General features: G+C 39.0%; 1 protein-coding gene across 3 annotated transcripts in view; it reads right to left on the bottom strand.

The window, feature by feature from the left end:
* Positions 1 to 213: 213 nt before the first annotated feature.
* The window catches only part of SEPHS1 (selenophosphate synthetase 1), a 38609-nt gene continuing 15594 nt past the window's right edge, over positions 214 to 23228 (bottom strand). For all 3 annotated transcript variants that reach the window (XM_066385132.1, XM_066385133.1, XM_066385134.1), the window contains exons 3-9: positions 19299 to 19402; positions 17109 to 17216; positions 15987 to 16141; positions 13809 to 13899; positions 11622 to 11721; positions 4551 to 4763; positions 214 to 2122 (exon numbers count right to left, since the gene is read on the bottom strand). In XM_066385132.1, coding sequence (XP_066241229.1) covers positions 1908 to 2122; positions 4551 to 4763; positions 11622 to 11721; positions 13809 to 13899; positions 15987 to 16141; positions 17109 to 17216; positions 19299 to 19402 — 986 coding nt within the window. In that variant the 3' untranslated portion in view covers positions 214 to 1907. The remainder of the gene's footprint in view (positions 2123 to 4550; positions 4764 to 11621; positions 11722 to 13808; positions 13900 to 15986; positions 16142 to 17108; positions 17217 to 19298; positions 19403 to 23228) is intronic.

Genomic DNA, 23228 nt, shown 5'->3' with positions numbered 1-23228 from the left:
AGTACCCAACATTTTATCTATAAATATGAACCTTCACAAACATGATTTCCTCAAGCATATAATCCATTCACCTAACTTGCCCTCGGTAGGCCTGCTACCAAGGAAATCATCAGCCTTCAAGACATGATCTACACTGAAAGCTGTTCACATTTAATCGTCAGTATATTAAAACAAAGCAAAACAAAACAACCCCCCCCCCAAAACAACAATATGTTCATCTCAGAGGTTTCCAACACATTTTATTTGCAGCCCACTGGTTTGTAGCTTTTGAAAACCAACATCTGTATAAATCTCTATAAAATGTCCAATTACTCTTAGTTTTGTAGCAGCCTCTCAGGTACCGCACACCATCCTTATGGCTTGAGTTCCAGTGACAGGCCAGACAAGCTGCCTGTGGGCTCCTGAAGGGGCGGGGATGTCCACAGTAAAGCTTCTTCCGTGGGTTTTCTTTCCCCAGTGGCAGTTTCCTTTGGCAAGGATGATTCACAGGCCTTTGGTGCCTGTAAGCGGAAAGCATTTGGAAACTTGCAGTGATGTGATTCGTGCTTTTTCTTGTAAGCAGACAGGTGAGGGGTCAGTGCACTTGTGCTTAATGACAGGAAACCCTCCAAATCGTTTAGTTGGTTACAATATAAGGAAGCCTCTGCTTCTAAGTAACACAGATAAACACCTTTTTAGATCGCCTATTTTTTCTAGAACTACAAATTTTAATTCAAGAAAATATAGGTCCCATGAAAGACTTAAAAGTTTTATAAAACTAAAATCTAGTTTCCCCCAATAAATTGTACTTTAGCCAAAACCCTCCCAATGCTTCTAAAATACTAAAAGGGGCATCTGATTATACAAGAGCAATAAAAAAAATTAAATATTTATTTGAATAACAAGTTTAAGTTCGAGCTGCAATGTTGGCAATGCAGATTTTTAACACATCACAAAAAGCATGCACAAAAAAGTACTGGCACAGAGCACAAAATAATGCTGTTAGGCTAAAAAGCTGCTGATCTTAAGAAAACAAAATGCCTGAAATCACTATACAAAATATAAACTGTATTAAGCACTATCATCTACAGAAGTCTTTATTATTGATTCTGTTTAAAAATTATTTGTGTAATTATATATTGAATTGTAAATGACTATTATACATGAATCCCCTTTTAGAAGGCAATTCCTTGTACTATAGAACATCTAATTACATTGCAAAAAGTATGCTTTTTTGCTATTGATAAAGAAAACAGTTAATGATATTACTGTAAATATTAGGAAGGCTACAAAAAGAAAAGAAATAGAACTTTCTTTTTGTCTTTCAAGTGCGTTCCATGCAGAGTTAAGCACTTGCCTTGTTTAGTGAATGCACTATTGGGAACTGTCCTGGGTCAGAAAGCAGCTCTTGAATTAGAAGACTAGGCTTTACAAATCAAAGGCTCAAAGAAATCATGCAACCCTCTTCCTACTGGGATACCATTGTGTCACTTACCAATTTGCTTTCCAGGATACCATTCAAGAACTTATAAAAGATCAGACTGATGATAAATATACATGAAATGAAAGACACAAACTGCAAGTTGACACTACAATCGGTAATGTCCTGTGCTATGTGAAAGCACCTTTAAAGAGCCTATGCGGCAAGAGATAAGTGTCTAAAGATTCAAAATGAATCAACAGTATTGGATAACAATATAATTCTCAACTTAGAAGCTGCCTCAAGGTTATGTGCATCTTCAGTTAATGTAACAGGAAAAAAAGGCAATGGATTTTATTTTATTAATTGCATCCATTCACAAATCGACCTCAGGTCACCAGATGTGTAGACACAATGAAATTTTTGTTATTTATAGTCTTTAATTGAAATGATGATAAAAGAAATAGATCTATTTAAAAACAAAATCAAATAGCTATTTTGGTCTAGATTAAGAGGTGGCACCAGGTGTGGGATTCACATTTTGAGTGGCCACCTGTGGTGCAACTTCAATGATCCGGGGTTTGTCTATGATTCTGGCTGTGCGGTTGCCCTTCTCTACTATCCCAATAATCCATGCTTGGTGACCTTCACCATACTTGGGGGACTTGATCTCTGCACAGAACCGAGCTGCTTGCTCACGTGGTAAACAGATTAGAAGCCCTCCTGGCAAAGAAAAAAAGATTATCATTAGTTGTGATGCTGTGTGAGCAGTTTCTGTCACTACCTTTCTAAAACACTCCTGCACAAATCTCCGCTCAGCCAAGAACTTTGTCTTCAAGCTCCCTTTCCATTCAACAAGCCTGCTCTATTCTGCCTTCATCTGAACCTGACTAAACTCTAATTAAGCAGTTTCTTAGAAAACTACTATAGTAAAACACACAAAACAAATTTTAAACTGTGAAAATGACCTAGTTGTTGACCCATTGAACTCTGTGAGGGAGTAGGTGTTTGAGGCCTCACTAATATGTGGTAGCTATTTTTTCCAAGTTACAGTGAAAGAAATATCTAAAAACAAAAGTTTTCCTTTTTGATTTAATTTTCTACATGAACTCCTTGTTTATAAGAAAGGTTTTTTGGGTTTTTTGTTAGTTTAAAAATTAAGACAATGAAAGATTGTACTCTTCTAGGTTCTGCCTGACCTGTGGCAGTGCAGTGGATAAACCATCAACCTGGAACGCTGAGGTCGTGCTGTTCAAAACCCTGGGCTTGCCCGGTCAAGGCACATATGACAAGCAAGCAATGAACTAAAGAGAAGCAACTATAAGGTGATATACTTCCGCTCCTCCCACCCTCTGCAAAATCAATAAAAATAAAATCTTAAAAAAAAAAAAAGTATCTAGGTTCCCTATTTGCTCTGTAGTTATCTTCAAAAAAGTGTAGCATACGTTAAAATTACCTTCATTGCTATTTCAGTAACAAGGACAAAAAATTTTATTTGCAAATAGAAATAACAAAATCAGGGAAAAATACATACACTTTTACCAAAAAAAAAGTAAACACTCATTTTTGAATAAAAAAATGAATTTGTTAACAATATTCATTAATTTATTTAACATTTACCCAAGCGTTCCACCAGGTGGCAGGCACTGTGCTAGTCAGATACTGAACCAACAGTTCAGTTGTCCTCTTGGAGTATTTTTCTAGAAAATAATTTTGTTTCTTCTTTTAAACTTTTATTAGCATTTATTTTATGCTAAATTTACTCCCAGGCCATAAGTTTCTGTTTCTTCAGTTTCTACTGGAATATCTTTTCTGTGCAACCTGCTCTTCTGGTTTAGGAGCTACCTGCTCTTTCTCAGTCACGTGCAGGGAGAGCTAATTTAAGGGTTAATCCGCATGTGAGTTCTGTAATTCCTACATCACCTTTTGGAAGCTTTGTTCACCTGGATGTGCTTGATGACCAGAGAATCTCTGTCTAAACCCTTAAGTTCAGCATTACTCCGCATTTTTAAGCATGTGAGCACGTGTAGCAAAAATTCAACACTCTTTTTGGATCACCGATCCTGTGCCCAGCCCCACTGTTTGTCCTGGGCACACCTACAACTCCACTCCTTTAACAGCAGAATGGCACACATTGCTTCTGTAAAGTGACATCCTTCAGATACTTGGTAGCTTTTCAAATACTGTATACATACATGCCCTTGATGGCTGGGAAGTTTCATGAGTGTTCTTAAAGTGAATACGAAAATTTAAACCTCTTGATTTGCGTGATTTTGAGAAGTTTTTTGGGTCAAGTGAATATGGAATCATTTTCAGAGATCACATCAGGCTGCTTATGGGAAGAGAAAGCAGATTTTGCTTCTTTTTAAAAGATAGGGTCCTTTATTAAGCTGAGACTCACCAGAGAACCAGGCCCTTCTACCTGGCTGACATGTGGGCAGCTCTGTGGTCATCAACTCTGGCTACACCGCAGAACATTTTAGGGAGCTGTTATAATTATTGATGACTTGGCCCATTCTAGTCTAATTTAACTGGGTTTTCCTAGGGGTTGGGTATAGGCATGCATATTGCTTAATCCCCAGATGATCTGACTCTCTTGCCAGGGTAGGGACATTACTGTGGTATATAGGAAAGAAAACAGAAATAAAGAAACTGAAGAAGGAAAGGGACTTCAAGGTGAAATACACAAGTCACAGGAAAGAGAAAAAATGAGTCAAAAGAAAAAATGGCACTTTGGAAACACACTATACTATTTCACTTTTAAATCAGCAACTTTAGGTATTTTTTTTTCCCAAAGACAAAACAGCCTGTTCATTATAACCTATGGTTATTAGTTATTTTAAATGCTAGGTTTCCAATGAAAATTGAGTGGTGACTTATTTTTCCCAGAATCTTCCTTCCTCCCATTCTACCATCAAACACAGAAAACAATAGACTTAAATTATACTGCTCCATCACACACAGAATAGCAGAAGACAGCAATACACAGCACAAAGGGGCTGAGAACACTTGCTGTTAAGAAGAACAAGGTTAACAGCACTGACCCACACAAAATGAGGTTATGCTCATGTATTTGGCTTCTTCCTTCTCATGGAATTTTCTGTTAGCCTCACTAATTTAATCCTCAGATTTGGGCCCAGTACCCTTTTACCTGATGTCTCTGGGCAGGTGCCATGCATGAGACCAAACATGTTTCCACAGGCCTTGCTCACAGCAGCCATCTTGGCCAGGACAGGGAGGTTGTGAATCACAAAGGACACCTCATTCCTCTGTTGTTTGGCCAGGTTCTGTGCATGACCCAGAATTCCAAAGCCCGTGATGTCTGTGGCAGCATGGGCGTTGAACGTGTGCATGAGTCCCGCAGCTAAAAGAGACCAGAAAGGAAATTATTATGTGGAGTAATAAATGGAGACTTTCTGAGAGGAAAACAAACAACAACAAAAAGACCCCCACCTTTTCTCAAGTCAAAACCTTAAATACACTTTGATCTAAAAAATCCTTAATTGTCAGGGAGATGAAATATTGAAATGAGAAAAATATAATTCTTAAAAATTAACAGAAGCCTTGGCCGGTTGGCTCAGCGGTAGAGCATCGGCCTGGCGTGTGGAAGTCCTGAGTTCAATTCCCGGTCAGGGCACACAGGAGAAGCAACAATCTGCTTCTCCATCCTTCCCCCTCTCCTTCCTCTTGTCTCTCTCTTCCCCTCCTGCAGCCAAGGCTCCATTGGAGCAAAGCTGGCCCCAGCGCTGAGGATGGCTTCCGGGCCTCCGCCTCAGGCGCTAGAATGGCTTCAGTTGCAATGGGGCAAAGCCCCAGATGGGAAGAGCATCATCCCCTGGTGGGCACTGGGTGGATCCCAATCAGGCACATGTGAGTCTGTCTCTGCCTCGCTTCTCACTTCCGGAAAATACAAAAATACAAACAAAAAAACCAGAACCCTAGTGAAATTCTGAAAGTTGGTTTATTTCAATTTCAACCACTACCAGCTGCTTTAATAAATAGTAACATCTCATTAACTAAAAATTACAATCACAATTAAAGGTAAGCCTGTCTAAACCAACTAGAAATCAAGGAATAGGATTTTTAAAGACTGACCTAAAATCAAGGCAGTCTCACTGAAAAGTGTAAGGTTAATTTCTTATTTTTTAATTAAAAAAAGTCTATTTTTGGAGTAGTTTTAGGTTTAGAGAACACTGAGTGGTAAGTACAGCAAGTTTCCATATGCTCTATTTCTCCTGTTATTAATATTTACCATTAGTGTGCTATACCTGTTATGTAATGAGCCAATATTTATGTATTATTAACTAAAGTTCACAGCTCACATTAGGCTTCACTCTTGAAGTTGTACAGTCTATAGGTGTTGACAAACATGTATAACGTGTATCCATCATTACATGAGCACAAAGAGTAACTTCACTGCCCTAAATACCCTGTGTCCCCCTTATTCCTGGTAACCACTGACCTTATTATTGTCTCTAGTTTTATCTTTCCCAGAATGTCATCTAATTAGAGCTATAGTGTTTGGTCTTTGCAGACTGGCTTCTTTCACTTAGTAATATGTGTTTAAGTTTCCGCCAAGTTTTTTCATGTCTTGACAGCTCATTTCTCTTTAACTGTCAATATTCCATTGTATGGATATACCAGTTTTATTTATCCATTTACTGAAGGATCTGATCGCTTCCAAGTTTTGGCAATTATGAGTGAAGCTGTGCACATCTGTGTGCAAATTTCTGAGTGGAAAGAGTTCTCAATCCATTTGGGTCAACACCACGGAGCACAACTGCTGGATCATATTAGTATATTTATTTAGTTTTATAACAAACCACCAAACTGTCTTCCAAAATGGCTGCACCATTTTGCATTCCCACCAGCAATGAATGAGAGTTCCTCCTACTCCACATCCAATCAGCATTTGATGTTGTCAGTGTTTTAGTTTTAAGCCATTCTAGTAGGCATGTGGTAGTATCTTGTTTTAAATTGCCATTCCCTAATGGCATATGATGTGAAACACCTTTTCATAAGATTATTTGCAATCTGTTTATCTTCTTTGGTAAGATATGTGTTCAACTTCTCTATACATTTTTAAATTGGGTTGTTTTCTTAATGTTGAGTTTTAAGAGTTTTGTATATTCTGAATACCAGTCCCTTGTCAGAATTGTGCTTTGCCAAGATTTTCTTCCAGTCTGTGGCTTATCTTTTTATTTTCTTAGTGTCTTTCATAGAAAAGTTTTTTGCATTAATGAAATCCAACTTGTCAATTTTTTCTCTTAAGGATAGTACTTTCGGTGGTGTAATTAAAAGGGACCACAAAACCCAAAGTCATCTAAATTTCCTTCTGTGTTATCTTCTCGAAGTTCAACAGTTTTGCGTTTTACACTTAACTCTATAATCCATTTTGAGTTAATTTTTATCAAAGGTGTAAAACCTGTTTCTATAATCCCTTTTTACATGTGGATGTCAGTAGTTTCAGCACCATTTGTTGAAAAGATTATCCTTTCTCCATTGAACTATCTTTATCTTTGCTCTTCTGTCACTGATCAGTTGCCTATATTATGCAGGTCTATTTCTGGACGCTAGTATGTTCCACAGTGGATTCCATTCTTTTACCATATCACACCATCTTGATGACTTTAGTTTTAGCAGCCACTGATATTTGTTACTGGGGTTTAATTTACAAATTAAAAAATTTGTAATTTAATCATTTCTCCTGCACTTATTAGATACACTTCTATAAAGAAATTTTTTAAAAAATGTATTTGGCTTCCTCCTAAATACAGTCTATACAAGAACAGTAAAATATGTGGTTGATTCCTTTTATATTCAAAACAAGTTGGTGCCCTAACACCTTCCAAAGGTGACCAAAAACATTTTAATCATTACAATGTCATTGATTTTTAGATACTTGATATACTTTAACTATGGTCACTCTTCTTTATAATATTCACATTGTCTTGACCCCTCCCATTTGATTGGTGGGAGCCTCTTCAAGTTATGGAAAAGATTCCATTAGCTGTTGACAGATCCATTACTTTCAGGCATAGGATGTCCCAGGCTTATCTTTTGTATTTCCTGTCCCAGACTTGCAATCAGCCATTTCCCTAAGAAGTCTTGGCATTTTTTAGTAGAAAATGGTAATGTTCAGTTCAGAATCTTGGCACTAGGAGTTTATTACTAATTGGTTATCATTGCTCCTAGAACCTTTCAAATAGGCTTGGAAATAAGCATTTATAGAGGGAAAAAAATATGCTGTGTGTATACTGCTAATTATAATTAAAGATTACAGATTTTACTAAACTTCTTTTATATAATTCTTCCCCCTGTGGTATTACCATTAAGTTAATAGACATTTGACAATTTTTAAAAAAATGTGGTTTGAATTTGTAAGATGTGCTTTTTTATTAAATGTTTTAAACTATAGAAAATGCCATAAAACATTCCAAAGTCAAAATTATAAAATAATGCATGTCAGAGACAGTCTGCTTCGTCCCTATTCCCTATTATAGGTAACAGTTTTTATTAATGATTTCCATTGCTTCTTTTTGAAAATATAAAATACACATTACTTCAGTCACACGAATACACAAAATGTAGCATACTATATGCATACCTCTGACTCTTGCTTTTTCCATTTAATCATATCCTAGAGATAGCTCCCTATAAATAAATATGTCTCATCCCTTTTTATAGCTATATGTGTGTATACAGACTAAATAATTGATGAACATTTGGATTGTTTCATTCTTTTACAATTATAAATGGTGCTTCATTGAATGGCCTTATATATGTCATTTCATAGTCTGGCCACTATAGCTTTGAAACAGATTCACAGAAGTGGAACTGCTAGGTCATAATTTTTGCTAGATATGACCAAATACTGTTTCACAAGCATTCTGCCATATTGTATCCCTACCAACAATGTATAAAAAATAAGGATAGGGCCCTGGCCGGTTGGCTCAGCGGTAGAGCGTCGGCCTGGCGTGCGGGGGACCCAGGTTCGATTCCCGGCCAGGGCACATAGGAGAAGCACCCATTTGCTTCTTCACTCCCCCCCTCCTTCCTCTCTGTCTCTCTCTTCCCCTCCCGCAGCCAAGGCTCCATTGGAGCAAAGATGGCCCAGGCGCTGGGGATGGCTCCTTGGCCTCTGCCCCAGGCGCTAGAGTGGCTCTGGTCGCGGCAGAGCGACGCCCCGGAGGGGCAGAGCATCGCCCCCTGGTGGGCAGAGCGTCGCCCCTGGTGGGCGTGCCAGGTGGATCCCGGTCGGGCACATGCGGGAGTCTGTCTGTCTCTCCCCGTTTCCAGCTTCAGAAAAATACAAAAAAATAAAAAAATTAAAAAAAATAAGTATAGGGAATCACAAATTCTCAAATATAAGCTAAATAATAGTCCACATGGATAAAAAATAAATCCATCGCCAATCACTATTTAATCTGTTCAACTATTTAATTTGAAGGGAAAAAAAAGACTCCTTAAGCAGGTTAAGTGGTACAGAAACACAAATGAAAAGCCTTGGTTGTTTAAGTGATGAGATACCTGAGGACAAAGAATTAAATAATTACTATTCAACTTTGGAATGCACCCAAAAACTATTCCTGGAATGCAGGAAAAAAGTTATGGAAAAATTTGGTCCCAAAATCAATTGTTCAAAAATAAACAAGAGACCTGTGGTGGTGCAGTGGATAAAGCGTCAACCTGGAAACCCTGGGCCTGCCTGGTCAAGGCACATATGGGAGTTGATGTTTCCTGTTCCTCCCCTTTTCTCTCTCTCTCTCTCTCTATCCCTCTCTCTCTCCTCTCTAAAATGAATAAAAAAAATAAGCAAAAGATAAATTAACTATGGTATATATCTCCCTGGTAGAGTATCTACCATCAAAACTCGTGTACGTATACTAGAATTACATAATATGAAAAAAGGACCCTGGCCGGTTGGCTCAATGGTAGAGCGTCGGCCTGGCGTGCAGAAGTCCTGGGTTCGATTCCCGGCCAGGGCACACAGGAGAAGCGCCCATCTGCTTCTCCACCCCTCCCCCTCTCCTTCCTCTCTGTCTCTCTCTTCCCCTCCCGCAGCGAGGCTCCATTGGAGCAAAGATGGCCCGGGCGCTGGGGATGGCTCCTTGGCCTCTGCCCCAGGCGCTAGAGTGGCTCTGGTCGCAACAGAGCGATGCCCCGGAGGGGCAGAGCATCGCCCCCTGGTGGGCGTGCCGGGTGGATCCCGGTCGGGCGCATGCGGGAGTCTGTCTGACTGTCTCTCCCCGTTTCCAGCTTCAGAAAAGTAGAAAAAAAAAAAAAAAAAAGAAAAGAAAAAAGGACATAGTAACGTTAAATGACTAAAAGCAGATTCAAATAAAAAATGTATGATAATTACAAGTTTAAAACATCCACAATAAAACAACAGTATCCCACCAATCATCCAAGAAGAAAATAATCCTAGAAGAATACATAAAAATATTAACAGAAGCTAGTATTGGGTGCTGGGGTTATGGACAATGTCTCTTCTCTCTTTTCATTTTCCAAAAAACTTTTCCATAATAAATATGATTTTTTTTACAGTAGAAAAAACACATGCAATCAACAGGAGGAGAAAATATATTAAAGAACTTTTTTTTTTTTTTTGGTATTTTTCTGAAGTTGGAAATGGGAGGCAGTCAGACTCCCGCATGCGCCTGACCGGGATCCACCCGGCACACCCACCAGGCGGCGATGCTCTGCCCATCTGGGGCGTCACTCTGTTGCAACCACAGCCATTCTAGCACCTGAGGCAGAGGCCACAGAGCTGTCCTCAGCGCCCGGGCCAACTTTGCTCCAATGGAGCCTTGGCTGCAGTAGGGGAAGAGAGAGACATAGAGAGGAAGGAGAAGGGGAGGGGTGGAGAAGCAGATGGGTGCTTCTTCTGTGTGCCCTGGCCAGGAATCAAACCTGGGACTCCCACACGCCAGGCCGACGCTCTCTACCACTGAGCCAACCGGCTAGGGCCTAAAAAACTTTTTTAAATGTAGCATACTGTTGTAAACTGTTACACCATGACTCTGGGAAACAGCACCTTCTAGAAAAGCTGAGGCAGTACAGACCTCTGAGACCTGTGCACCAGAAGCACTGACCAAGGAAGTGCTCAGCAGCAACCCAGAAGCCCAACAGCAAGCAGTAGGTCCGATAAATAAGTCATGGAGTAGAAAATGATACAGAGGAGAAAATGAATGAAATGATGCTCAGGAACATTAAACAGTGAATAAGACAGCAAGAAAAACAGATACAGCTATGAGTCAATAAAACAAAAATACAAAACTAATTTATTGCTTAAGAATACAAGTCTATGTGATAAAAATTTTAAAAGGATGAAAATAAACATTAGATTCAGAACAATGGTTACCCCTAAGCAGGAATCTAGGAGCTGGGTGTGGGAGGAGCACTTCTGGGCTGCCAAGGTCACACTGTGTTTCTCATATGAGATGGTGGGCACATGAGTGTTGCTTCATTGCCGTTTCTTAAACCCTGTTTATATATATCTAATTTATTGATTTTAGAGAGGGAGGAAGGGGGAGAGTGGGAAGAGACAGAAACACTGACCTGTTCCTACATGTGCCCTGATTGGGACTGAACCCACAATGGTGGTGTATCGGGATGCTCTGACCTACCGAGCTATCTGGCCAGGGCAGCCCTGCATGTATTTCATTCCTAGAGAAGTATCTATCTGTGTGGGTTGTTCTGTGCAGATAATTTAGAAGCCAGCCAGCATTTAGAATGTAAATTCCAAAAGGGCGGGGACTTTTGTCTGTTTTGTTTACTGCAGTGTCCCCAGCACCTGGAAGAGTAAAGGACACACTACAGATGCTCACTGAACATAAACTGAATGAGAGAACTTTGTATACCACATGCTAGCCATCCTTTATGGTACTTCACTGACATTTTTCCTTTTTAATGATCCTGTGAATAGGATCCTATTTCCACCTTTTGGCTGAAAGGAAATACATAAGAAATACACGCACATTCCGTTCTTAAACCCAAATCTTTCTAAAACCATGGACCAATAGAGGAGGGCCTGCAGTCACTGTCCAAATCTGGCCCAATCTTGCTCCTCCAGCTAAGAATGGTCTTTTACATGTTTAAAGAGTTGTAGAAGAAGAGAACTCAACACAACTGAGCCTGTCTGTGGCCTGTAAAAATATTTCCATGTTGATCCTGTTCTGAAAGCATGCCGACCCTGCAACAGACAGCCACCCCCCCATACCTGTTCTGTTGAGCCTTGCCATATTCATCATCGCCTCCTGATACGCCAACTCCACATCTTCTTGAGTGACCACTAATTTAATTTTATTCCATTTCTCAGGCTAATACAGGAACAGAGGTGAGGGAGAAAAAAGGAAAAAAATGTTATTAATCTTTATTTCTAACCATTGAAAGGAAAAACCATACATTTTTTTTAGTCGTGTTATGGGGAATTTTATTTTCCTCATTTTGATCAACACCCCCCTGCCCATAACTATTATTTTAGGTATCTATTAGACACATCATTGTGGTCTCTTTTGAGTTGCTAACCCTCACTTCTGTAGTCAAATACTGCAAAGGATGGGCTATGTAAAAGCAGCAGGATAGACGGCTGAGGAATAGAGGCAGGAAACAGGATTCTGACACCAGGAGCTTCTCCACATGTGAATAGTTTTGAACGTCCTTTGGTTCACCTCTTCATCTCCCCTTTAAGGTGATGACTTTATTTTTCATATAATTATATTGTTACTGACTTTACCTGAATTCTAGATCATGGCATCTCATTGACAAATGAATGTAAAAGCAACTTTGACTGCATGCAGACCAACGACAGTATGGTGACCACAAAGGAGAAAAAGGTATTTCCTTTCTTCTTCATTTGATTTTCAAAGAAGTCAGCATTATGATTATGGGTTCTCCATATACTGTCATCATGGTCTGTTAATGGCCATTATTTATGCATGCATTCATTTATTTCTCAATGACACTCGACAGTCTACCACTCAGTGCAATACCTTAAGTCTGTATGTTCCTCCCTTAGCCCACTGCTCCCCGTCTCTCCCCCAAAGGTAACAACTATTCTGAATTTTACACTCATCATTCCCCTGCCTTTCAAAAAACAGTGTTCTTGCAATACAGATGCTGAAACAACGTGCTCTTTGGTTGCTTCTGACTTTTATGAAGAGGGTATTGTGCTGTTAATCTTTAGAACTCGCTTTCACAGTTCTGAGCATTTTTTAAAAAGTGGTATAAAAGCAAAGGAAGTGTTCAGTTGAGGGAGGGGTGGGGAAGAGAGAAGGATCCCCAAACCTTCCTCTTTCCATGTTCCTTTATCTCACCTGCTTCCAAACTCTCTTGTTAAATTACTCAGATCCAAGTAGCTGTGTTACAGAGCAACTTCATGGATTACTACCCTGTAACGGTTTTCCAGTCAGTCTTACAGATGCTCACACATGATGGGAAACTTCCCCATCATCACTGGACGAGGGGAAAATAACTAGACTGTGGCAGCCTCAACAGAACAGGTATGGGGGGGGTGGCTGAGATTTTCTCTAATCTGTTATATCAACCCAACATACACTTGATTATAAATAACATAAAATCACTTTTCTTTTTCAACTGTTTATCACACTGTTAGTTTCAGATGACAGTTGTAGAAATTAAAAGCACCAAGATATGTGAGACATACCAGAAACTATATTAATTTTTGAGTTATGGCAATGGGAAAAATTTTAAGTGAAGTATGATTATACCTCAGTGGAAAAGTTACTCAGGATACATATCTATATATTCTAGATACTCTCTCAACAAGGTAATTATTTATCAAAACGTTCTGAGTTACTAATTAGTTTGAAAAGACAAAAACAATAAAAAAACCTCATAACTAAAATAACTTAAATTGTTGATAACCCTGGCCTTATTTTTTTCCAAGCACCAAACTTTACATATATTCTCTTCTGCATTAGTTTTTAGTGATATCTCACACAAACTCTCCTTATACAGCTTTTTTGAAGTCCCAAGCTGGGGGTTACCTACTTTAAGCATTCAGTACATAAAACTTTGATTTAATGAAAGAATATGGTCAATTTCTAGTATTTTTATCTGGGCGTGACTGATACTAAACTAACTCCCTGTTAGTGAAACTAAAGGAGCTCATTTTTAGAAGACAAGCTGATAATATCTATAAGATCTAGACCTGAAACATGTTAAAATATGTCCAAAGGGAAAGAAGACTTCCTGTATGGACAAGAAGTGGCACTTACTTCAGAAGCAGATACATTTTCCAGTAAAAGCATACCCCCAGTGCTAGCAGACTAAAGAGATTGTTGACCTGAATGTAAACGAATGCCCTTTTCTCAGAAAGCTACCACAATCCTGATGATAACTTCTGTTCAGCTCCCCTGCCCCCACTGCAGGCAGGGTCACTCACAATATCCAGCCACTGGTGCACGGCCACAGCCACTTGCGTCCCCAGGGGTTTGGTCAGAACAAGCACGTCCCCAGGCACTGCGTTATCTGGCCTGGGAAAAAAGAACAAGAGCATGGACTGGTCAAATTAATAAGGAGGTAAACTCATCATCAGTTAAATAGGAGAAAGAAAAGGCTGGTTTAAAACATTGTCTTTGCGAACACTTACATTTAAGCCACTACCATTATGTGTTAGAGCCTTGCAACTTGCTACTGAGGCTACTATTGGAACAAAAATATTCAAAGAGAATAGAAGAGTCTGCTGATTACCTACTAGATCCAGACCCCCTACAGAATAAACCAAGGCCTGATCAGGCCTGATTTAGCCATGCTCATGTGTAATTTTCAATATAGACCCACCATGCTTCTGAAGCGACAAGACTTCTGAAATGACTCAGGCTGTGGGATTTGACGTAAATCTGTGCTTCTCATGTGTTGGTGATTTCAGCATCAAAGTTTCAAACACACCTATCAATAAGTTCCTACTTGGCACTCAGATTGCTGAAGACTGGTTAAAGTGGTTGCCTCCAGCAAGGGACACTGGGGATGTGGGATGAGTGAGGGCTGCACTGTGGAGCCTTTGATACCTTTTGGATTCTGAGCCATGTGAGCACGGTACCCATCAGCACCTAGTCAAAAAATCAAAGGAGCAAATGAAATCTGTATTTCTATCAGAAAATAGAACAGGTGGCTTTTCTTAACAAGACATAAAACATGGAAAATGATAACTTGTGTTTGGAGAAACTTCTCCAAAGATCTACAAATGGCTAAAAAACACATTAAAATATGGTCAATATCATTAGCCACCAGAGAAATGCAAATCAAACCACAGTGAGATATCACCTCAACCCACTAAGATGGTTATTATCAAAAATAAAATAAAATAAAAACAGTAGGACCTGACAGGTGATGGCACCGTAGATATAGCCATCGACCCAGAACACTGAGGTCCCCCCCACTTTGAAACACTGAGGTCACGAGCTTGTCAGCTTGAGCATGGGATCATCAACATAATCCTATGGTAGCTGGCTTGAGCAAGGGGTCACTGGCTCAGTTTAAGCCCCCAGTCAAGACACATATGAGAAAGCAATAAACAACTAAAGTGCCGAAACTACGAGTTGATGCTTTTCACTCTCAAAGCAATAAAAGAAAGAAAAAGAAAAAGGAAAAAAGAGAAAACAGAAATACTGGAGAGGATGTGGAGACAATCCTTCCTACATTGCTGCTGGGAACCAGTTTGATGGTTGTTCAAGTTACACAGTTGCCACATGACTCAGTAATTCTTAGGTACATATACCCAAGAGAATCAAAATGTATGTCCACATAAAAACTTGTACACTCATGTTCATAGCAGCATCATTCATAACAGGTGGAAATAACCGAAAGATCTATCACCTATGAATAAACTATAGTGTGTCCACACAATGAAACATTATTCAGCCATAAAAAGGAATAAAGTACTGACACATGCTACAACATGGATGAAACTTGGAAGCATTATGCTCAATAAAAGAAGCCAGACACAAAACATCAAATGATTCTATCTATATGAAATGTCTACAATAGGCAAATCCAGGGACAGAAAGATTAGTGGTTTCCTGAGGATGGAGGGAAGAGGAAATTGAAAGTGACAGCTTATAGATACAGGGCTTCCTTTTGGGGGGATGGCTGAAATATTCTGGAATTGTGTAGTGGTGATGGTTGCACAACCTTGTGAATACAAAAAGGACCAATGACTTCTGTACTTTAAAATGTTGAGTTTTATAAATTATGTAAAATTGTGTTATACGAATTACACTTCAATAAAAAATATTAAAAAATTTAAAAACAGGAACAAAGGACTGATACATGCTAAAAAACAAATAAACCTTTAAAATATTATGCTAATATTATGTAAAATGAAAGAAGCTAGGATGGCTGATAGCTAAGGGGGACAGGGTTTTTTGTTAAGAGCAATGAAAATGGTCTAAAATGGACTCTGGTGTTGGTTGCAAAATTCTGCGAATATTAATTACCAAAGACCAGTGAACTATATACTTTAAATGGGTGAATTTTATAGTATACAAATTCTATCTCAATGAATCTATCTTAAGAAAAGAAAGAGAACCAGGCCAGGTGACATGGAACAAAACCAACTTACATGATGAATTCATTGGGCTGGCAGACAGTTGTAGCCACTCCTCCCAAAACAATCCAGGGGTTTAACACTGTTTGGCCACCCGTTACAGACGTTCCTGCCTCCTCTGCTGCATCTTTAAAACCCTGAATAATTAGGGGCATCACTTTATCCCTTTCCTAGGGTTTAAAAGGACACAAATTAAAAGTTACATAATTCAGTTCAAAACCAAGAAAAGAGAGTCTACACTTGTAGTTATAAAGAGGATCATAAAATCCTAAAGAAAGTCCTGCAAGTTTACAGATTGGACAGTAAAGTAAGAAAGGAGGGTGGAATAGTTCACACTGTAGCCATTTTAGCAAAAGCTGGGAGATATTCTAGGTTACGCATGTTGAAGCCCAGGTATCAGAGAAGTAAAAACTGGAATGTGACTGGGTGCACAAGCTACCCAAAATCTGAGCCAATTCTTCACAACGGTCCTTAAGAACTCCAAGACTTGTTTAATGTGCACCCACCGCCCTCCTTCAGATGGCTGTGTATAAGCGACAGCCCAAGCGCACGTCTGCGCAGGCAAGAAAGGGCCTATGGAAAACTTTTATTTCTATGAGGCAGGACAAACTTCTTTTTTAGGGAAAAGAAAACCATGTACCTTTCAAAAATAATGTAAACGGGAATTTATCTCTGAGTCAGAGAACAGGGATAGGTAGTAAGAATATAGACACTGCCAGGTAAGTACAGAAACATATGAGACACTCAGCCCCACCACTGTCTACATCAGGAAACAACCAGCAACCAAGGGGAGGATGCCTGGCCCCTGGAGGGCCACAAGTCCTGGGTCTGGAAGGCTGGGGCAGTCCATAGGCCTGGCATGGAGGTGCTCTATCACTGTGGCCTAGACTTGAAAACAAACCATAAATGTCTTTGATTCAGTCTACCCAGAAGAAAGGGAAGCAGACGATGAAAATAAAAATCCAAACAAGCCAGACTATTTTAATTCACTGAAAACTGCCAAAAAGTGGAGAACAAGATGAAATACAGAAGCCATGCAGCCTGGGCTCCTCACTTTACAGATGGGAAAAGGGCTGACCAGTCAAATGAAGCGACTAAGACAACAGAGAGTAAGCAGCTGGCCCATCTTCTACTTACCCTGTCAGTCATTTTATTACTGATTCCAAGGAGCATCAGCATATTGTCACATTCTGTGACCCCCATTGCGTAGAGATCACTGAGGACATTGGCGCATGCTATCCTGCCCTGGAAGAGAGCAGAGATATGAGAAAGGACAAGAGGGGGAGCTTCCATGTGTAGAAACAGAGTGAGCCTACAGAGTACCTCCCAAGAGAGTCCAGGGACTTTCCAGCAGTGGCAGCTGCTGGGATAGGGTCCTGTTTCTGTAATCTGCAGACTGGTTACCTTTCCTTAATCACATAACCCTTAGACATAATTCCTGTTCCCACCTTTTCTTTCTCAGACAGATCAAACAATTTCCATGTTCTTTCCCATTCTAAACATTGGGAGAAGCCTGAAGTTTACAGATGGAGAAAAGGAAGATGTCTAGGGGAGCAAAGTTGGAGCGATGGTCTAGGAGGAAAAGCTGTGGAGTGAAACAAGTGTCCTAAAGCAAACCTGGAAATAGCGATTCATCCTAAACAGATTCTAAAAACAATGTGGACTTCGCTGGTTATAGAGAAGATGGTTTTTATACACTTGGATGGAGAAATTTTTATAGCTTCTTTTCAAGCTATAGAGATAAACAGAAAAATCACCTTATCAAAAAACAAAATAATAGAAGAAATAAAACACATCTAAACCTGAAGTCAGATTGATTTCTAAAGAAAAAGAGAAGTATTCCCCAGTAAAGTACTAGATTTTATTAAGGAACTTTAAAATAGGATTGAACAGAAATGTGGTAATAAAGATTTTTTTTATTGCCACTAGAAACTTTTATAATGTTAAGTTACCATTACCTGAACATTAAAGAAAAAAATGACAAACTTTTCTTCTGACATAAGTATAATTAAACTTCTAAGTATTATCATTTCCAGTAGTGGGTTTTGCTTGTTTAGGTTTTTAAATGATTTTCTGGCAGATTGGCAATGAGTTTAATAGCCTTCTATGACATTTTTCTTTTAACTTATTGATTTTAGAGCGAGAGAGGAAAGAAAAGGAAGGGAGGAAGAAAAATGGAAGGGGATAGAGGGAGAGGAAGAAACATCCATTTTTTGTTCCGTTTATTTTATTTATGCATTCATTGGCTGATTCTTGTATGTGCCCTGACTAGAGATAGAACCTGCAACCTTGGCATATTGGGACAATATGGTAACCAATTGAGCTACCTGCTAGGGTAACTCACTTTCAACAATAATGAGGCAACAAGTTGTTTCCAATTTGGGTGACAAGTGCTGGTTAGGGCTGCAGCAATTTACTGCCCCCTTCAGCTCTGGGTTCTTTTAGATGCTTTTTAAGAGATGCTAGAGAAAGGATGAGTTCCAGTTCTAGTCACCTTTGCCATTTGGGCAGGCAGGACACCTGGAGTGTGGCATAGCACAGTCTCTCAGGAATACTGGTACCTGAGAGGTGAACACCCCATCTCCATTTAGCTGCCTTATGGCCCAGATCCTCATGTATGTAGCTTTATCCCAGTGCCCTTGGCACACAGGAAAGACCTTTGCTATTTCCTAACAATTGGATGGTCCCAAGCTCTTCGTTGGCTCCTCTTGGCTGGTAGGATGTAGGTTAAAGCTGGGTAGATCAAAAGGCTGCTGGCTGCAACCACGTAATGAACAGTTAGGAAATTTGCCTAAGCCAAGCACAATCAGTGACTAAGAATTTCAATCCAGCAGTTCAGATATGTCTTCTACACAGTGAGTATATTAACACAGTTGGGAGTTGAGAGGAGTGGCCATAATCAGAATAAATGGTCAAGAAGTTAAATTGTGATGAACTCTATTCTGGAAGGAAACATCTAGAATCAGACCTATTACAGGGTATTGTAACAACTCTGGCCTGAAACACAGAAGTGAGGAGTTTACAAATATCAAATAAGAAAAACACTACAAACATGCCCATCAACAGACTCTGATAGCAGACAGCAGGTGATCTTGTGTAAAGCAACAGAGGGACCTCTGCCTAACTGCACAAGTATAGTACACCAAGTGTGAGCAGGAAACAGATCAAATGGCTACAATGGCAGGAGTCAGTCAGGTCAGCAGCGGGATGAGAATGATATGGATATAACAGAAACAATGAAAATCCCACACATACAAAACCTCAGCCACAACCCCAAATTAAATGAACAGCAGTTCCAAATGTAAAAACATATTAGGTCAAACTCACCATCATGTAAGGGTCATCGACGATAGGATAAATGTAATCTGTGGTTTGCACCAAGGAAAGACCACCATGCCTCAAAGGAATGACACAAGTATCCATCCCAATGCCTGCAAAGATGGAAGTCATCATCATCATCCAGGAATCAACAGGAAATGCCATATTATTATGCCTTCACTGTTCTGAGCAAGAGTTTTGTATGAGATACTTAGGAACACCACACGGTGCCAGGGCAGCAGCATGTACCCTATCAAGAAGTATAACTGAAATAAATGTGAAACACAACTAGCTGGAGGTAGGAAATAAGATTAAAATTTCTTAGTCATGAAGCCTCAAGTTCAATATGGTATAATTTTAGCCCTTAATCATGCCTTAGAGACACTCCTTTGTATCCTATATCATGTGGCTGGCACCATACAGAATTTCTTTAATGATGATAGCATAAATTGAACTTGGGTTGCTCTATCTATTGCTCATTTGGGTTTATCTTTATATGTAATTCTGTTTTCGCCTGACCTGTGGTGGTGCACTGGATAAAGCATTGACCTGGAACCCTGAGGTCACTGGTTCAGAACCCTGGGCTTGCTTGGTCAAGGCATATACGGGAGTTGATGCTTCCTGCCCCCCTCCCATCTCTCTCTCCTCTCTCTAAAATGAATAAAACTTAAGAAAAAAAAGGGTTGCATAATTCTGTTTTCCCAATGGCAAATTTGTATGTTTTACATACATAAAATGGTATTATTATTTCTACATTTTAGTAAAAAAATGAAATTTACAAATTAGAAAAAAGAAGAAAAAGCCAGAACAAGATTTCATCATTTTCAACCACACAAGTAAACAAACACTGTGGCATCTAAAAGTGGTTTTTAAGAGGAAACCTCAAATGTTATTCCCCTTGCAAAAACATGTCACTTTTACTAACTTATAATTTGAAGGGGGGAAATGTGCTGAAAATCCTGTTGGAAATATTTCCATTTATTAAAACTGCTATTAAACATTTAGAAAAATATAATGACTGATAGGCTAATTATATATAATTCTCTTTTCCTGAAATAAGTTTAGAAACAGTAAAGATCAGCTCCTATATGTTGTATTTCTTTAAAAATCACCTGTAATAATGCAGGCATTTTACAAACTCAGACTGGCCTTCCCACCAAGTAGGCTGAATAGAGTGCTAACACCTGTCCCAAAAGAATGTAACCTGCCCACCGACTTCACTTATGTAGTCCATCAGCAAAAGCAGAGAATAACGAGGATGAAGTACAAAAGGAAGCAGGGAGATGCCACCCTCTCAATTCAGAATTCCAAAGGATTCCCATCCAAGAACTAACCAGGCCTGACCCTGCTTAGCTTCTGAGATCAGACGAGATCAGGCGCATTCAGGGTGGTATGGCCGTAGACGCCTCCAAAGGATCAATGTATCATTTTGACTCTTATGAAATGAGGACTTGTGTACCTTCCATATTTTGCATAAGTGAAATGCAGTGAGGTACAACTATTTCAGCACCATGACAGCGATACACCCAATAGAGGCCAGGGCACAATGGGCAGCTTATTTTCCCAGGTCTTGGTCCATTATTACTAATAAAAAAATAAAATCAAGTTTAATAAGAAGTCATGAAGTCTGTGAAGACAGGCTGATTTCTTTTACCATACCAGATGGAAATCTCTTGGTAGAAGATCCAGCTAGGGAATGAAGAGTTTAGTTTCAGAGTGGTAAGTCTCACAAATCTGTGACAACAGAACCCACTTTACCAGGGACCAGTTTTTAGGTGTATTAGTCAAAAATGTGTGCAATGATTCATTTAAATCGTGTGTATGTGAAGACCCTCAAAAATTTCATTTAACAATTGTTCTTAAGCACTTAAATGGAAATAGAGCAAGAACTACATTTAACTCATTTATTCTCCCTAAATTGATCATTCTAACTGGTTATTCCAAGTATATGGCTATTCATTTTGGAAATGAGTGAAATGTATTTTTTTTAGGTTCCTATATAAACTATATAGCACAAAAAGACACTAAAAAGTTGCTGAATGTTAGCTTCACACATTTCTAATTTGAGTAAACTTAAATTTGATTTGTATAGCATTCAATTTCTATTTATACCTAGCGTCAGAGCATTTGAAGTGATGACTTCTGAGTATATTTCTAGGGCTGACAAGAAGCTCACATTATTCCTATCTCTTTGATCACAAGCCACTAGCTATATGTGGTTAGTGCATGTGAAATGTGTCTATTCCAAATAGAGATGCACAGTAAGTGTAAAATACACAACTGGTTTTACACACTTAGTACAAATCAAAAGCCCAAATCTCATATTTTATATTAAGTGTTGAAATAATATTTTATATGGTTAAATGAAATATCAGAATTAATTTCACCTAATTTTTTTAAAACTGTTACTACTAGAAAATTTAAAATTATACATATGGCTTACATATTTATTTTGGACAGCACTGGTCCATAGTGATTGGTTTACAATCACCCATCATATTTTAAGGATAGAGAGTGTGAACCTAACATGGGCCATAGGCCTGAAAAAACTAAGGTATCAGGTGAAAAAGAGAGGAACAACCCAGGCAGAAGGCAAGGAGGAACAAGGGAAATGCTCAAGTACCAATCTAAGCAGTGTGTGTCCAATTATCAGTGGGCAATAGGAAATTTTAGACAGTTTTCAGCAAGACTGAAATCATTCACCAAGCCCCAATCACCACACCACCACTGCCAGAACTATGAATAACTGACAACTCTTAAGTAGCAGGCAATCGATATACACACAGGTTTTTAGACATATTAATTTAACATTTCTTTACTTAGAATACATCTAAAATGTGTACATTTAACAACGGTTAAAATTTGTCCAATCAATAACATCTTAGAATTCAGGAAATAGCACACTCCTTTAGGAAAAAAAATTAAACAAAGATAAGTGTCGGGAGCCGATCCACTAATGCTGGCTAACTAGGTCACAGCAGAAGAAGATTCACAACTGCTGGCTGACAAAGTCACAGCAAAAGAAGATAGAGTCACCGCAGTAAGACCAACAGCTGCGGGTTGACAAAGTCACCGCAAGGGAAGGCACAACGACACTTCCCCCTTTAATCTTTTGAATTAATCTGGCCTTATATCCCCCCTTTTTCTGGGTGTGTGCTATTATTTGTGGCACAGGGATAATAGTACCGTACTTTCCCTGTAGATTTGTAGTAATTTCTTTGGAAATGAGACAGAAGGTGTAAGTTCCACAGAAAAGCCTGTAAGCCCCTTGATCTGGGCTCATAAACATAAGAGGCTAGCCATGATATCCCTCATAAAGGGTTAAGTTTGTAGGAGAATTTCTTATTAATCATGTTAGAAAGAATATAGTTAGAACTTAGCTAGTATATGAATATAGTAAATAAATAAAGTTTAACTAGACATTAGAATCTTAGGTAAAGTGTAGTGGAGTGGCCTGTTGCATGGCCTTGGATAGGAGTGCAGCTGGCTAGTAAAGAATGTTTTGTTAAAAGACTTGTTTTATCACTAAAGGCAGTTGCTGGGCTTTTCTCAGTAAAACATTCTCATGAAATTTTTGTATTTTCCAAGAATAGGAGAGGTATGTGGTGGGATTCATAGCAGCAATAGCAACTAATGCCTTCTGATATTATGTTGCTACTAGCTATCTTGCAGGTGCACTCTATGTATCTTTAAGTAAAAATGACTCTTTATACTATGTCAGTTTCTTAATAGCAAGCCTTTTGTAGTCTTGTGAGAAAAGAATTAGGACACTACATGAACTCAAGGCTATTTGCCTGAGCAAGCGGTGGTCCTCTGCTGGTCCTTGATGATTTCGTCTGCTATCTCTTTCTGTGCCCTTGACTCACAACAAGAGTAAAATAGAGTTATTAATTAGTACTAATCTTTTAGAAGTTTGTACCAATATAATTATTACTATTG

The sequence above is a fragment of the Saccopteryx leptura genome, chromosome 5, assembly GCF_036850995.1.
Source record: "Saccopteryx leptura isolate mSacLep1 chromosome 5, mSacLep1_pri_phased_curated, whole genome shotgun sequence".
NCBI lineage: Eukaryota > Metazoa > Chordata > Mammalia > Chiroptera > Emballonuridae > Saccopteryx > Saccopteryx leptura.
The sequence above is the reverse complement of the archived record's forward strand: the minus strand, read 5'-3'. Positions and strand labels throughout refer to the sequence as shown.